This window comes from Aythya marila (genome assembly GCF_965140915.1).
Source record: "Aythya marila genome assembly, chromosome: Z".
In the NCBI taxonomy this organism is placed as follows: Eukaryota; Metazoa; Chordata; class Aves; order Anseriformes; family Anatidae; genus Aythya; species Aythya marila.
Window position 1 is genome coordinate 68,106,734 of NC_139080.1, and position 17,391 is coordinate 68,124,124.

Here is a 17,391-nt window from a genome sequence, read left to right on the forward strand (position 1 = left end):
CTTCCCTCATTTCTAAGGTACTCTTTCCATAAAACCTGATTTTACATAATATGGCCATACTGAGATGCAAATCTGAAGTTTCACTTAGACTGTTTTTAACTGTGCCATAAACACCATAATTGTCAAAACCCACTCATCCACTCACCCACCAGTCTGCTGTGTGTACCATCTCTGTATTGCCAAATAAAAAAACAAAGGAGTAAACTGCAATAATACAGTCCAGACCGGCATAATGGTTACAGCACAAAATTAAAGACAGTAAAAGGATGTGTGGATTTCTCGCTTTGAGTTTTTGGCAGTGTCTCAGACATACTTATTTCTTATTTCAGAGTATCTGATAGCATAAGAATAGTTCGGATTGCGTCAACTGTTACAACACACGTTATGAATATCCCTGCTCCCCGCTGCTGAGAAGAACCAGAATTAAGATAATCCTGCATCCCAGTAGACAGTGCTTGGATTCTGTCCCTGAATTTAATGTCAACTTGCTGCGTGACCTTTTGCTTACTTATACTTTACCTCCATATGCATTAGTCTGTTTCAGGTTAAAAAAAAAAAAAAAATATTTCTCTTTTGTTGTAAAGCTTTTAGTAATTTAGTAATAGAAATTCCGTATTAAACACGGCATGTGAGAATTCCAGCCTTTATTCAAAAATGCATTCTTTAAAAAATGCAACTGCACTGCTAACTCACAGCTGCCTGTTACTGGTTAGGTTATTGCACCGAAAAGATCTGTCTTGCCTTTGAGAGCGCTGATAGAGGGGAAAAAAAATGTCCAGAACCCTATTTTTCTGCAAAGACTGTGTTACATTACAATAAGAAAAAAAAAGGGGGGGGAGAGGGCAGGAGGATAATTTTGCATTTCCAAAAACTTTCTGAAGCCTAATTTAAGAAGCGAATCAATAAAATAGACAAGACCCACATAGTAGAAGCAAATGGTAGGACATTCCAGTGCATGATTTTTTTCCTTTAAATAAAGCATATTTTTTACATGGAGCAAGTGAGGAAATCAACTGTGTTATTATTCCTGCTATGTTCTACAATAACCACAACATATTTTATCACCAGCAAGCACTGCAGGTTAGGATGCAGTTTCATGTGAAATTGAGCAGTAACTTACACTGGTAGAATGCTGCTGCTGAAAAAGAAAAAGTGTCAGGCTTAGCCTGGCAATGATTATTACAAAATTATATTTTAAAAAGATGCCTTCTATAAGCCTTTTCCACTTATTAAATATTTTGGAATAACATTTTACAATCTTCTTTTTGCATCTCCCACCTTATGAAGGCTAAACAAGAATTAGGTCTGATAATTGGCTTGTACATTTTTGTTTAAAAAACCTTCAAATTCTAGCAGGTATAAAAACCAACCATATGTACACAAGACTGCAGTGCCACAGAAATGCATCCACCCACTATTAAGCCTTCCCTAGCAAGCCATACAGCTTCTTCCCTCTCATTCACCACTTTCGTTTTAATGTTGGCAGTGGATGGAAAGGAGCCGAGTGCTTTGACTACGTCTGGAGGACAAACTCCACCAGCAGCGCCCCTCACATCTGATTTACTTGGACAGGCACTCTGCTTGTCCCAAGCACCGCAGGATGGCACATCTCATAGCTCTGGGGACCGTGTGTCCCACTCCTGGCTTAGCACGCCACCAGGCACACCCAGGCCAGCTGCCTGCAGACCTGCTTGCAAAGTCAGTGTGGGCTGGTAATGCACCACCAATCCATGGATGCTCCTCTGCCACTGGCAGCTGGGCTGTATGTGCACCTAAGCACACAGTTTGTCACACTGAGTTAGAGGGAACACACAATTTCAACACGCAGCACGTTAAAACAAAGGATATTTTCATTTTCTAGTTGTGAACGGGGGGGGACAATGCTACACGGAATCCAAATATTTCACAGGGCTTCCACAGCTTTTTGTGCAGAGCATTACCACTGTGCTGAAAGTACTATCTAAAGAGAGCACTGCAGAATTACGAGTCAGATCAGCTAACAGATTAAAATACTAATAGGAGGAAGGCTACATGTGCAAGATTAAAATAAAAAAATGAATTTGTAAACAGTTTGAAGGAATATATTGCAGTTGTGGCAAGAAATTGCTATTTTTACTTACAATGAAAATGGATTATGGCTGCAAAGAATTTATAATTACATACCTTACTCAAGCACAAAACAAGTTAGAAAAAATATGATTTTCAGACCTTCTTAGGGAAATTATTAACAAAAGGTACATATCATGATTACTTAATTTCTGAATGCAGAACACTGCAGATTTTAGAAAGGCACTTGCAGCAAATTAAAGTCATCATGTGAAATGTTGAAGCTTTTCAGAGAGATGTACTATTAATTGATTGTAAGATACAACCTTCATGTCCCACTGATCAAATTTTACACTGTACAATGTAGAGACAGATTACAGAGTGAGAGAAAAAAATAGGAAAGAATTTCTTTGAAAAGCTGCTCTGCTTCCTGGCCTCAAACAAGCTTAAATGACTTGTATTACTCTTAAAAAAAAAAAAAAAAAAAAAAAAAAAAAAAAGTCAATAATCATAAAAAGTGACAAGAGTTCATAATCCACGTCCAAACTGTTGGTTTCCTGTTCTGCAAACTCTGCCCAAAGCATCCACAAATACATGCCCATGTGCTATTTCAATATAGTTTTAAACATGGAACAAAAACAAATTTGCACTCCAGGCACAGAGCTCCCATTGCCTCTCGTCCTTTATTCTGTTCACTGGTTTTATCCTGTTTCAGTACTTTCATTCTCATCAAACAGCTCCTTACTGTGCATGTTTCACGTAATCAAGATAACGGCAAGTTACACTAACTACAGCAATACCTGTTAATGCTTGACACAGGGTCCAAGCCTGCCAGGTTATGAACAACTCATTATTTTCCATTTTCTAGTAGAGACTGAGTAATTTTAATGGGAATCAATTTCACTGAAAGACTGATGTGCAATACTATAGCACTTTTGTACATCCCCAGTTAAGTAGCATTGCTAATGAAAATTCAGTTGGACAGTTTAACACAATACCCAGAATGGAAAATGTGACAAACCGTCTAGAATCATCTGTTTTTCAGAAAGAGCTGAAACAAATTAGGAGCCTTTCACAAGAGCTAAATGCTATTCTGTTCAGGAATGAGATCTTTTGATTGGCGGATCTAATGTTTCTGTTGCTTTCTTCGTCTAAAAGGGTGGTCCCACCCTTGACTCTTTCTGGACCCCACACATTCTTGCTCACTTTTCTTGTTTAAACAAAACAGAACAGATTAAATACTGAATTAGTCATGACTTTATTCAACTTCCTTTTCAGGATTCTGCAGAAGAGTCTAGTTACACTTTATTCACTGAAATCTCTCTACCTTGAAACGGGCTTCAGAAGGTCATCCAGCCCAACCATCACCAACTCTTCCATCTCAAGGCAGGGGTAACTGTAAAAGTCCAACTATTTTGCTTTAGTTACTTCCCTGGAAACATCTGCTTCTGCTGTCTTATTCAAGGAAAGCTCTGTGTGAGAAGTCAAATCTTTTTCAAACTTTTCAACTATAGAACCACAAACTGTCCATTCCAAATTTAACATAGACATCAGTGATGTTCTTGGCTTTCTCCCCTGCAACTTGAAAACTTTATTTAAAATATTAATTGAATATATTGAAATCCTTTTGATAATAATCACTATCATCTTAGACAAGAATCTCTTGAGTTTCAGTTGTGGTTGCCTTAATCATCATATTCCTTTTTATCTCTTCTTCATAACTTTCTCTTTTTTTTTTTTTTCTTTTTATATGTTTCAAGCAACATCCTTTATTGCTATGATTTCCTTAGCTAGCTACACATAAATTATTAGTTGGGAAAACAAAGCGATAGGCTAATTCCTGCAGCTCAAACTGGGTTTTGCTCCTTAGTCTTTCATTTCCTGCCTCAGTCAATTCCATACATTCCATGTCACTCTTGAATTTGTAACAGAAATTATTCTGGCAATTTTATCTTATCTGTTACTAATGTGCATAATATCTGCTTTAAATGTGTTCCGTATTGGTATTTCTGTAATTTCTATTCTTGTCTTTCTCCTACTTACTCTCTCATCATACATGCTGATTTTGATCAGGTAACTTTCTTATCGGTGTTTCATACCTGATACCTTTTAGCTATATGTATATTACTTACAAATCAAATTCTTTGTACTGCATTCTTCAGTTTATATTTGTACGCACACACAAAGAGATTTTTAAAACAGCTGTAGTTCCATGAGATAAACTGAACAACTGTAAAATTTTATATGCAAACTTCATACATAAAGCTCTTCAAGACTGTGAATTACTTGGGGTGTAGATTATATTATTTTAAGGCTGAGTATATGAATGACACAACTAATAACAGAAAAGGAATCTAATCAAATACACTTCAGACAAACATGTACAAAAAAAAAATAATTAGCAATTTCACGCTTTTTAAATCTGTAGGAATTCCTGAAACACTTAATTCTCTTAATCTCACTGGTTTCATTAAAGAGAAATTCAAATTCATCAACCTTAATAAATTCCATGCAAGTCATTTATCTCCTCCTTCTAAGGACAACATGTTTTATGGTATTACTAACAATCTTCATAATCTTTGTACAATAAGCACTGGTTCTTCTCAAAAGATGCAAGCACACATGTAAGAGTCTCACATTCATATGCACCCGTAAATCAAAATACTAGTCATAAATTGTCCTCTAAGATCTCAGAGGGGACATCCATTTTGGCAAGTATGATTCCAGTGCCTATGAAATAGAAGCATAACAGTTAAGAAAAAGACAGATTACACTTGTATTTTCTTTGGTACATCTCACCTCAAGCTAACAACTCACAACTACCTGCATACCATAGTCCAGTTCCTTTTGTCAGTGCAATCTGTTGTTGGGAGAAATCAAGATTTCCAGTAACCTTCAAGAACTTTGATTTTGTTTCGTTTTCTAATTCATTTCAGTGATATGGTAAGTGCTATAGCTTCATAAACGATATATTGGCACAGTTGAAGGAGTGGTGAACTTTATTGCACAGCCTTTCTTCTGCCCACTACATAGTCAAAGAATGGTTGAGGTTGGCAGGGATTTCTGGAGGTCATCTGGTCCAACCCCTCAGTTCAAGCAGGGACAACCTAGAGCAGATAAAAATACATGCCTGGGGTTTTGATGTATTAAAAGGAAGAATCAACACATTTCTCAAAAGGTAACAAGAGAAAGGGTTTCTGTCGGGTTTTTGTTTGGTAGGTTGGGCACTTTTTTGTTTTGAATGTTTTTATCATCTCTGTAGTTAGTTCTACTACTTTTGTGTATGCTTTGAAGGACCCTTAACAGCTGTTGACATTAATGTTTTGGATTTTTTTTTTCATGTTTAACTTTGGTATCCATTTACAACAGTAAGGTTTAGGGTCTATATCAATAACTTCAGGATAAAACCATCTCTAACATTCTGATAAAGATTTTAACAAGAACAGCCAAAGTTCAATGCCATGCTGTGCTATTGGTCACTGCTGAAACCTATTCCAAGGTCTCCAGTCCTTTTGTGCTCCCCTTCTTTCTGTTTTCTCCTGTTCCTTTTTAAACTAATTTTAGGCTTCACACAGACAGCAGACAGAGTAACAGAACTGTACGCAAACCAGATTTTACTGTCATTCACACAACTGCAGTAGTTTATGATGTATATATATATATTTAATTTACAAGTTTAAATAGGGTTTGTATTACAATCAGAAAAAGTCCCAGGAAAAAACCTTTTGGCCATCTCATCCATTTTTCTGCCAGTACAGAACTGTATTCTTGTACTTTCTGGAAATGGTATTCTGCAGAGTATTCACCTACCTAGGTGGAGGCTGGAGTGGTGAACAGGGTGTGAGAATCTGTCACCACCTACTCCATTATTTTATATACCCCTTTAGAAAGAGAGAACACACAGCTGAGTCCTTGTACCAGACTCAGAGAAACACAGAAGCCAGCCAAGAACACTCCAGTAATTGTAATTTCAGTAATTGGACTGTGTGTTCTCCACAGCTCCCAAGCGCATTGCATCTATTTCTTGTTTTATGATTTAAGGTCAGGCCTTGCTGTCATTATGTTCAGAATCAACTAATGTTTGGGCAAGAATACATGACAAACAATCAACAAAAGTAAAACTATTTTTTAAAATAGTTTGAGTCAATTAAACGTGAAAGGAATTTTGTGGAACAAAGCAAGACACTTTTCTAGACAAAGGCTTTCTCCTTGATATATTCCAAATTCAGTCTCCTAAATTCTGTTACAATGTTAGAATTCTTTAACAAACCCTCCCCAGAAAAACAACCTGCAAAAGGATTTTCATTAAAGAATTGGATGCAAATCATAAAAAAAAAAAAACAAACAAACAAACAAAAAACACAGACTCCATGTAACTACTTACTACATTTATTTAAAATGTTATTTCCAAAAAGCCAAAGAATAATTTAATTTTCTCAAGCTGTGAGATAATATGAAGGTATTAACATATGTTGTACATATACAATAGCAGAAGACCAATTTCTACACCTGTTCTAGACCTGTTGGTGGATCACCATATTATGGATATTGTTTCCAGTGGCAATCCTAACCTGCAGTGTCTGTAATACTCAAATTCTCCTTCCTCTTACAGTACTTTGTGAAAGAATTAAACACATGCCACTTCCACATCATTCAGAAGATGTGCAATGTTTATTTTTGTTTAAAGACATGTATTCAGATAATAGTGTTTTGCTTTTGAGCTGCAAACCTCTTTTTGCTGTTTTATAAGCTAACTCACGTTTAGATCACAATTTTTATTTCCTTCTGTAGTTAAAAAAAAAAAAAGTTATTGCTGAAGCATATTACAATGTTGCTTCAGTAAACAGTGGGAAAAACAGAATGTTGATTCTCTTCAGTTATCTGAAGCCATATTGCTATAAAAAGCCACTAGTATCTCTCATTTGTATGTGTTTTGAGTATCTTAAAAATAGTCACATTAACAAAATCAGTCAAGTTACTTCAACAAATTCAAAGCTATCTTAGGCTGGATTGGAGTATTTTGAAAACAAGTCATATTTTAAATGGGGGAAAGGGTTTAGAATGAGTAAAAACACGTTTTTATTTACAACCAAATTCCTTGTTATGGTACTTAAGTTGTAATACTGTACGTTTCATGCTTAGTGCTGACAAATGTGTTTCATCAGTTTATCCATCCAGAACAGATTTGCTAAATACATTTTTTTTTAATCTTAAGGTTTTTTTTGGTGTGTTTGTTTCTGTTAAATCCTTCTTCTGCTTTCCTATTTCCACACATCGTTGAAGTATATGTTGTTGGTCTGTGGCTCACCCTTCAATCACATTTCCTCAGTGTCAGGGTCTTCTCTTCAAAAGCAGAAAAAACAAGTGCACTCTGTTTTAGACAGATGTCACATGCCTGAATCTTAAAGTCAAGGATGGCTCCAAGTTCTTTGTGACTCCCTCAAGGCCATAGGAGAGTATAATTGTGGTTTAAAATGATAATGTGAATTTTAAAGCAACTCCACTAAATAATATATATATATTTATATATATTTATTATATTTATCAAATTATGCTATATGTGAATTTTCAAGAGCTTTTCAAAATGACTTTTTTTCATACCAGGTTGAGAACAAAGCACTACATCATGTGTCATAGCACTTCTCACAGTGCACTGCCTTCCTGCATGTTAATCATTCTCAGCCACACCAAAAAAAAAAAATCTCTACTGGTTCAACTCAACTTCTGCTATAGCTCTCAGTGCATAACTCTTTACTGCTCCTCTGTTGGTGTTAATTGCAATTACTGCTCCCACCCCTCCATATTTGTTTCATGCACTTATGCTCTTTGTTATTCCATTTTCCATAAAACATCATTGTACCGGCTGAAATGAGTTTGCCTGGCTACAGTACCTTGGCAAGGTCAGTGCATTCCAGCAGGGAATCTCCTTTGGCCGCAGCTGCTGCAGCAAAGCAGTTCTCCTGAAAAGGTTTAGCGTTTAATGTTTCTGCCTGTACAGTGTCTCAAATAAACATGGATTTGGAAAGAAATCAAATAGCACTGGTTTCAATTCTAAAACCTGACTATTCTAGATCTCATCATACTATACAAGCCAGCTTGGTTCTCATCAGACAGTCCCTTTCTGTAAACCTGGTACGCATTTAGCAAAAGCATACAGAAAGGCTCACTCAAGGACTTAATAAATGTCAGCCTCCAAAAGTACAAGTGATGGGAATATACTGTCATCCAGAAACTCTGAAACTGTCTAACTGCTTAAACACCTTTCTTGCACATATCATTCCACACTATCCATTTCAGAGCAGAAGATACCCTACGGCACAAGAAGCCTGAAAAAAAAAAAAGAAAAATAATCCAATAAAGAATGATAACGATATATTATTTAATCAACTATTGTTCAAAAAGAAAAGAGCAGAAGCGACAATGAAAAAATAATGATACTAGTTATATGAAGGAAGCGTTTGAAAATGTGAATTAGAACTTCTTAGACAGAACCAACCCCAGGAATTCTGTCTCACTTTGATGATGGCTCTGCTGTCTGAGGATTTTCAAAGATATTTTGGAATCTGTAGGATGTCTTTGATAGGAACACTATGTGCTTGTTTCTGTGAAGATGGGGTGACAGAAAGGAAGAAGGGAGATGTAATGGGAACATGAAGAGGCAAAGCGGTCTAGAAATGAGAATAATAGAAAACAGTTCACGAATTGTTTGCCTGCTGTCACAAGGACTCTTCTGAATCTACAGATGCCTTTCTTCCTGCCTCGAAGTGCATCTTCCAATGAACCTTCCCCTCCTAAGTACTCTACGATCTTCTAGCATTAAACACCTCCTTTCCAGTAATGACTTCTGATATTTGCATGCAGTATTTGTAATGCTTATGTACTTGTTTTTGAACAAAGATACGTATTTTTTTACATGTATGTTCACTTAGGTTTTGAAATTCCTTTGTTTAGGATTCGGGGAAGGGGAAGAGGAAGACAACAAATATTAGAACTCCTCTGTGCAGCTATAAATTCTATACTCAGTTACATGCTGAAAAAAAATTAGGACTGCTAGGTATGAAGACACATGTAACTCACCAGTGGGCAGCCCACTAATGCACAGCATCAGTGCTCCTCCAGAAAGTTTAAGTTTAGGACTCTGCTATGACAACGCAGTGAAGAATTTATCTCTCTATCTCATGAAAGAGAGGAGTGCACCTTTTAGTGTCGCAGTACCTAATCAAAGAACTACACATGGACTAGCTGCCTACAAATCTGGCCCTTGGCTACTTGCTTTTCTGTCAATTCCTCAATCTTGTAACACGACTTATTCCCAAGCACAAGCATCTCCCAGCTCTCTTTATGTCTGCTGGTGCTGGGAAAGAGGATAGAAAAATAATCTAGCTTTTTCAGTCTTCTTTAAAACTTTGCTGCCTGCATCTATGCACAAGAAATAATGCTAAAGCTCTTCAATCAGCTGTAACTGAAAAACCCAGTGCCTAATCCTGACACTGATAAGGAAAAAAAGCATTTAGAAATGTGACTACAAAGCAATTCTCAAAACATTTTGCTTATGGTCACAGCCGAAAGATTCATCCCCTTACACTGAAACAGCAATAAACTCAATTTAAAAAGCATCACGCTGCAATTTTCTTTTCAGTTTGAGCCACTGGTATGGTTCTGTCTCAGAAGGTGACTGGACAGCTTAGTTACTCTGATTACATATTTACAAGTTCAAGTTTTGCTCAAGTGTTGCTCAAGTATATACACGTATACGTATATATCCCCCATGTATACATTTCAGCTAGACAATGACGTTTATTAGTTTGGGCTATATTTTTGTTTTTGTATTGCCCTTTCATTATGACAAGGTTTCAAAATTAATTCTTAGTAACAAGATCTGTCTCCTTATGGAAAAAAAAAATCCTTTTCCCTTTAAAATCTCTACTACTGCATTGCCAGCAAATGCGTATCCCTAGAAATATGTATTTGTTATTTCATTAGTAAAGATTTTATGCAATCACACTGAACAAGATTTGCTCAGAGGCTGTAGGCCATGCTGTGGGTTGTGGTTTTCCTGTAAAAGAGGTCATATTTCATGTATTTTAACTAGTGAAAAAGGTCACTTGTCATAACGGCTTTTGAAGTTAGCTAAATGTTCATAGAAAGCCAAAAGGCACAAGTTTAGATGCCACATAGTTCCACAGACCAGACTCCTCTCATTTGTAAACAACAGGAAACAAGATGAGTGAAAATTGCTGCCCTCGCATATGATCGAGGTGCTGACCTACTCTCTTCCACCCAAAGCACAACTGGAAGGGGTGTCACAGCATCGTTACAGACACCTGTGCAATGTCAAAGGCACAGTGTTCATCCTGTTTGACAGCATGTACTGTATATTTATTGCCTCAAGCAGGACAGATGTTAGCAACACAGGAGATGCTCACTTTGTAGTCTTTCAAGAATATGTATATTACTTCTCCAGAAAGCCCAGTCTGGGAATTCATGAAGTTTGCACATTGACACACACACAAAAAAACAAACAAACAAACAAACAAAAAAACACTAGCAAAAGTAAACCCAGCGATTTTGCCAAAAGGGAAAATGAAGTGAATTTGTCTGGCAGCTGCTGCTCGCCGCCCATTCACTGCCAAATAGCCCTTTCTGATAATGGTGTTCACATGGTTAAGAAGAAAAAATATGCATGTCTGTTGTTCAACAAGACATGAGAGTCTGTGTGTAGGAACAGCGGAGAAAGAAGAAAGGTGACCAGAAACCGGACCCCAGAAAATGGCAAATGCTCTTACACAAATCAGCTATTCTTCTTTGAGCTGCACTGTAAAAATATCATAATAGAATTTGTAATTTCCTAGCCAGAATTAAAGTTTCACATGTGATGCCCTCACTTTTTACTACTGTAACATAGACACTTTGTTCAAATGCTTAAAACAGCTAACTTTTGTTTCCTGTAGCTAGCCCTATGCTTAAAAGCCTGAAAGAAAAAATGTGACAGGGAAATACTGCCAAGCACTTATATTTTAAAGCAGAATCTCACAATTACTTAGCTTCAAACTGACCAGAGCACTCAAGGCACTGCACAATTAAAGCCCACGCCTGTACATTTATTGAGACCGCTTGCACTCAGAAACCCTGCAGCGGTTCTCCTGGAAGAAAGGAAAACTGCCCCAATCCAAACACTGCCAAGATACGACAAAGCCTCTCAAAGCCTGTGCAGATACTTTGACTGGAAACCTGTAATCTCACTCAACCCATTTCTCTCCCCCTTACAGTGCAGGGGACAGAGTTATGAATGCAGCAGCCAAGAGAAAGCAGGCAGCTACCTGCAGGTGAGCTCGCCTGCTCCTGGGACTTCTCTGGTAGCTCTTTCACGGGTCAGCACACACTTCAGCTGCAGAGGACAGCTCACCTGATGTTCTGCACTCAAGCAATGCACTGCAGACCCTCCGGCCCTGGTGTCGGGATGTTGGTCCTTCTCCATACAAAAATGGTAGCTACTCAAAGGTAGCTCTACATGTCCATTCCAGACCCCGTAGTTAAAGAATTTGTTGGTGAGGGCAGAAAACAAATCAAAAATGAAGAAAAAAATCTAGATTTGACATGATAAAAGTTAAGAACCATGAGAAGTTAACTTTGCTAAGCATTCCCAAATATTACCAGCTATTTAATAAATGTGAATTTTCCATCAGATTTTAACTGATTTGGCTAAACTTTTTTTTTTTTTTTTTTTTTTTTTTTTTTTTTACACATCAGAAACTTTAAGAAACAAAGTCATACTTGTAATTTCATTTATTTTAAACCCTTCTGTCTATTAAGGCAGACATCTTATAGCACCTACGGGTGGTCAGAAAGATTTCAAAAGCATGTGATTATACTCAGGCTTGCAGCATACTGCTTACAGATATACAATGAAATATGTAATTTTAAATGTCAGTTCCAGCCTGTGCAAGGCAGACATTATGTACAACCTTAGTGTGAGGACTGTCTTAGCAATATTTAAGTCTTAACTGGATTTGATGTTGAAGCACGCATTATTTTGTCAGGGCACAAAGCGTAACTGTTTTCAAGGAAAAACAATTAATATTCAGCTTCAACAGGCAAAAGAAAAAGCTTTACAAATAAAAGAAACAGAATAACTAGGTCAACCACAACTGAAGATCAAGCAAGTTGTTTGATACTGCCAGGAGAAAATAAAAATAAAAAAATACAACAACAAGAAACTAGAAACTGATTAAAATGACCCATTTGACTTGCATAAAAATACGACAAAGCAAAAGTTACTTAGGCAACATGGCACTGAACAAGCAAACAAACAGCCCCAATATTAAGGCACTTATGAAAATGTTCACTTCTTTAATAAGTTGATCCAATTAGCCAACAAAAACCTTCCCTACAACAGTACTTAAAATGGATTGAAAACACTAGATGTTACAAATCAGAAATTAGCTACAGTGGACTTCTACTCTATAACATTTTTTATGAAGATAATGAAGAGCTATCACAGGAGAATAGTGAGATCAGTGTCTGACTCTAGTTAAAATGCATCAGATTGCAGCCAGGCTTTTCAGAAGCCACACAGAGCGTAAACAGAAGACAGACATGCACAGGCTAAACGACTATGCCTGTTGTACCTTTCTGCACCTTACCCTTCCTCTTACAATAAGCTGGAAAATCATCTTTCACAAAAACAACAACAGAAATATCACAGTTTCCAAGCTAATCCACCCACTTAACATTCAAAAGGGGAAAAAAATACATCAGGACAAAACTGACAAGTATACCTTTCAAAAAAATAATCTCAGAAAGGTCAAGATGTATCCATGACATGCTGTAAGAAGACAACAGCTAAGAAGTTTGTGCAGGTATGCTTTTTTTTTGTAAACTGATCAAAGAAGAGGCAGATGAAATACTGGGGAAGACAGGAAAATAAAACCCTTGCCTGTTTTTCTCTGCAGCTCAAGTTCATTAAAGTCAGTACCACTATTTACTCTACGAAGAAATTGGAATACAAAGCTATACAAAAGCTGCAGATCTGCTTTCACTGTTTCTTCACATTTTTAATTTTGTTTCTTCTTACAGTCGAAGAACTTCATGTCTATCAGTGCCTGTCACAAGAGCCCCAGACCATATACAGCAGTACTTCAGAAAACAGCACTGTTTAACACAAAAATGAAAAGCAGAATATTTTCCTGTCAAACTCTAAGCACATTTCCTACGCATCTTGCCACAGCTGCTGAAGCAAAATGCAGTGGTGAGAATCAACAGAAGTTAGACATATTTATAGTCAAGTTCTAGTTCACAACTTTAATTAAAACATTCTGTATGTATCTAGATCTTACTTTAAACTCCCTTATTTTGTATTTTGCTTTTGAGTAAAGATCCTCCCATATTCAGAGAGTACCTCAAACACAGTAAACACTCCCAGAAGACAAGCAATTCAGGAGAGCATGCCTCTTCCATTCCCACCTGAGAAGTGCACAGCAAAGCACGGATGTCTCCCAAGCTACCACTACAGTAACGAGAAGCAAGGCAACTGGTTCTAGGTGTCAGTGCAGTAAAAAAAAAAACAAGACTGTCTTGTACAGTCACGATTATTATCTATCTCTTCCAACAAGCTCTGAAGATACCCCTTCCCAAGTGTACCAGCTACAGGAAAACAAAACACTGCTGGCTCTTAAAGATGCTAAGCATTTTGAAGCATCAGCCTAAGGAGAAAACATACATCAAAAAAAATTTTTTTTAATTAAAAAAAGAATTTCCATGTCTCTCATAAGTTTTCTCCTTTAGAGTCCTTCAAAGGAAAAATAAAGGATTGAGAGATAGCAATACCTTCCATAAGCAAGCCTCTCCAAGTTGCAACTGTTGGACAGTAACAAGTTCCCCACTTTAAAGAAGTGAGAACTGAGGAGCATTTCCAGTCACACCCAGAAAACATACAGACATATGTTTAGAGGTAGATTTGGAGAGCGTCCCCAACACTAAATTGTCTTAAAAAAATAACCTCCTACTTTCATAAAGAACATATTCTACTTCTTTTCTGCTTGACTAATTGTCAAATAGTACAAGAGACAACTACTCCTACCTGATTTAAATGCCACTGAAAGCTACTCATTTAATTTATTAATATCTAAATGCTTTATGACACCCTGAAGTTTATATCTTCTTAACTCGTGAGAAATTCTGATTTTTCTACATCTGTACACGGAAGAATTATCTGTTTTTAAACATTAATGTCAGAAAGCTGATGACTTGGAGCTTACATGTCATCCTCCTCACCTCATCTTCTCAAAGGCAGCAGACAACATCGCTGTAGCAGGGGACAAGAGCAGAAGGGCAACGTTCATAAGACACAGCCTTGCTGACAGAGAAAGTACAACTCTTATGTTACCTTATCTTTCTGCCTAAGAGGCAGAAGAACCAGGCAGAGGAGGTTTGTGAAAGGAAAACAGAGCTTATTGGCTAAAGTAAAGGGGCAGGGGGGGATCAATACTGAAAGTCCTGCAAAAGCACTGCAAATGTGCAGGGGAAAATATGGTTATTTCTCAATACTACAGGCAGACGAGGACAACGATTCATTTGCTAACACTGCATAATTCCTAAAGACAGAAGACCCAAAAAACGTATTAAAGTTTCCCGAGAATTTGTGATTAAATCCACAAATATTTCTTCTTTATCTGGAAAAGCCGAAGGATCGAGTTCATGAAATTAGTTTGAGGCAAATAAAAAACAGATTTTCTAAGGAAAAATGTGGCATACACAAATGCATTAAATGAGAAAAGCTCATCAGATCTTTGTGTTTTTCAGATGTTCTCAAGACCTTAAATTTTAGCTTTGCCTGACCATAGAGTGGGTCATCGGGTTTAAACTTGAAGTTAAACATTTCAGCTACTTTGCAACTCCTTACTAGGACTGACAGTGGTAAAGCTACAAGTTACACACAATTCCAGATACTTCTGCACCACATAAACAAGAGTATACCTACATAAGTTGAGTTTTCCTAAAGCCTGCAACTAAGTGTCAACAGGGACTGAGTTCTTCCTTAAACTCCATGACACAAAGACACACGGACAGAGGTGTAAGAGTATCTTAGTGGGAAAAGAGCATGTGCAGAGGCTGTAGCCAATTACAGGGTTCGTAAATTCATGTGTTTAAGATTTTATTCACAAATTGTGTATATTGCCAGGTGAAACATAAGAATACTGTGAAAATTCCCTGAAAGGGTTCTTAACTATAAGCTGGATAATTGAATCATATAAGATCACAAATGGAGCCAGATAATTAACTGCACTCCGCAGTACAATTGCCAGAGGTGAGCACATACTCCTGGAGTCACACCATCTGGTAGATGGTTTCTAAGTAAAATGTCAAACTACCCACAGTTTACAGGACATGGGTTACTCAGCCTCCCATTTCTACGCTGGTAAGAAAACAAAAGCCTTCTCAGCATCTTGACAATTCTGGACTGCATCTTCAGTTTTTCCTTCTAATTAAATGGATTTAATCAAGGATAATAGATAGATAGATCAGAAGCAGAGTCTAATGCAAGAATTGCTGTGCATGGCAAGTCTGGGATATCTGGCTCTAATGGCTGAACAAAGAAATTTCTAACAGCTTTCTGCAGCAATGTGACAGCCTGGAAGCAAATTATAAATTTCAAGCTCATTTTTCTGAGCTGTTCCACATGCTAAAGATTACACAGCCATTATTGCTACAGCTCCTACAAATATGAAGACTTTTCCTGGTATTCTAAAGCCTTGTCTTAGGGAAGTTTCTGCTTTCTTATCAGCAGAACTATTTATTAGATTTCAATTCTCAGAACAAAATTGGTTTCATACTCTACCTTGCCAAAAGCAGCAATCTCGCTTGTACACAGGAGTTCAGAAGACCATCCAAAGCCTCTAGTTACCTCCTCTGAATTGGAATGAAAATAACTTTTTCTCTTAACGTCATTCGTAAACATTTTTGCATTTGTTCAATGGCCTGTCCTGCTTCCCTTTCTGGCAATAGCTAGAGACTTACAAACCTGCTTGATGTGAACACACAACTCAATTCAGGTATGCACATGTAAGCTTCTCTGTTTTCTGAGGAAGAAAAGGGTGATGTCCCCATCAGAGAAGAAAATGGCTGAGAGGTAGCCAAAGAACATGAGAAACAATTTACAATTATCTAGTGTTTGCATCTCGTCACTGTTCCACCAACATCGCGTCTTTTAATCGCCCTCTTTTTTCCAGACACTACAGACACAAACTACTCCTCTGTTTTGAAAACAAATAAATAAATGAGTCAGCTAAATGCATGACCCCAAAAGCAGAGGACTGAGAAGGCAAATGAAGGGGTTACATCAACGTGTACATGCTCAATGCTGCCACATCCTTCCTCTGAGCAGAAACATACCAAGAGCATCCGCCAAAACCCACTGTTACACCACTCTGCAAACATGACTCCATTTCAGAATGAAAAAAGGGCTAAACTGAGGGGGAACTGGAAGCATCACCATACTTTCTTAGACATCCTTAGATAATATGGAGTGCAGGTCCTGCCTGCACGCTGTACAGGCTCCACAGAATCGACGTCCTGAAATGATTGATTTATCTAGCTCAACTAGAAGAAAAGCTTTGTTTTCCATCTACTCTGCTTTGCTGTTAGAGATGGGGAAAACATTCACAGCAACAAACTTAGAAAGCTGAGTGGCACACTTTCTGAAGTAAACAGGATTTAAAGCCATCTAAGACTGAGATTCATTCACAACCTTGAATGTGTACAAAGTCTGTTAAAACTAGGAGTGGAAAAATAATAAATTGGGGCCTGTTATTTCAACAATAAAAGAAAATAAAAAATTTATATTTCCAGACTTCCGTATCCTCTGTAGAATGATGAATATGTATTATGATCTCAGTTTCAAATGCATGCTCTATTTTGACTGTAAACAAATGGCTGCAGAAGAAATAATTTAAAATATTTCCACTGTTATTTTCTCCTCTTAAAGCAGCTAGAGATTCAAGGGAAATTAATTAAAATTAAATAAAATTATATTATAACAGTAACAGTTTAATATCATCTACCTCCTTTTAAAAGTATTACATCAGTAGGTTAAATAAACCAGCACTTTTATAACTTTCAAGAATTTCTTTGTATTACATTGAAAGGCAAAATCCTACAACAAAATTCTTCAAATACAAGTATAAAGAAGAAACAAAATAATCAGACTAATGAACTTTAAGTAGGAATCCTATACATAGGATTCCTTACTCACTCACTTATTCCATACTCACTTAAAAAAAATCACTCCCTCAAAAAAAGGCCATCATGAAGTCTTTAGCAGTTTAAAACAAAAATCGTATGTGAAAT

The 17,391-nt window shown here is 37.0% G+C and overlaps 1 protein-coding gene across 2 annotated transcripts in view; it reads right to left on the minus strand.

The window, feature by feature from the left end:
• Positions 1-17,391, minus strand: part of COMMD10 (COMM domain containing 10) — a 104,519-nt gene that overhangs the window by 65,025 nt on the left and 22,103 nt on the right. Inside the window, exon 6 of one of the 2 annotated variants that reach the window (XM_082782571.1) lies at positions 3,119-5,153. The exons of the other annotated variant lie outside the window; for it this stretch is intronic. Within the exon in view, the coding sequence (XP_082638697.1) occupies positions 5,139-5,153 (15 nt within the window). The 3' untranslated portion in view covers positions 3,119-5,138. Of the gene's footprint in view, positions 1-3,118; positions 5,154-17,391 lie in introns of those variants that run through there. 2 annotated transcript variants of the gene reach the window in all.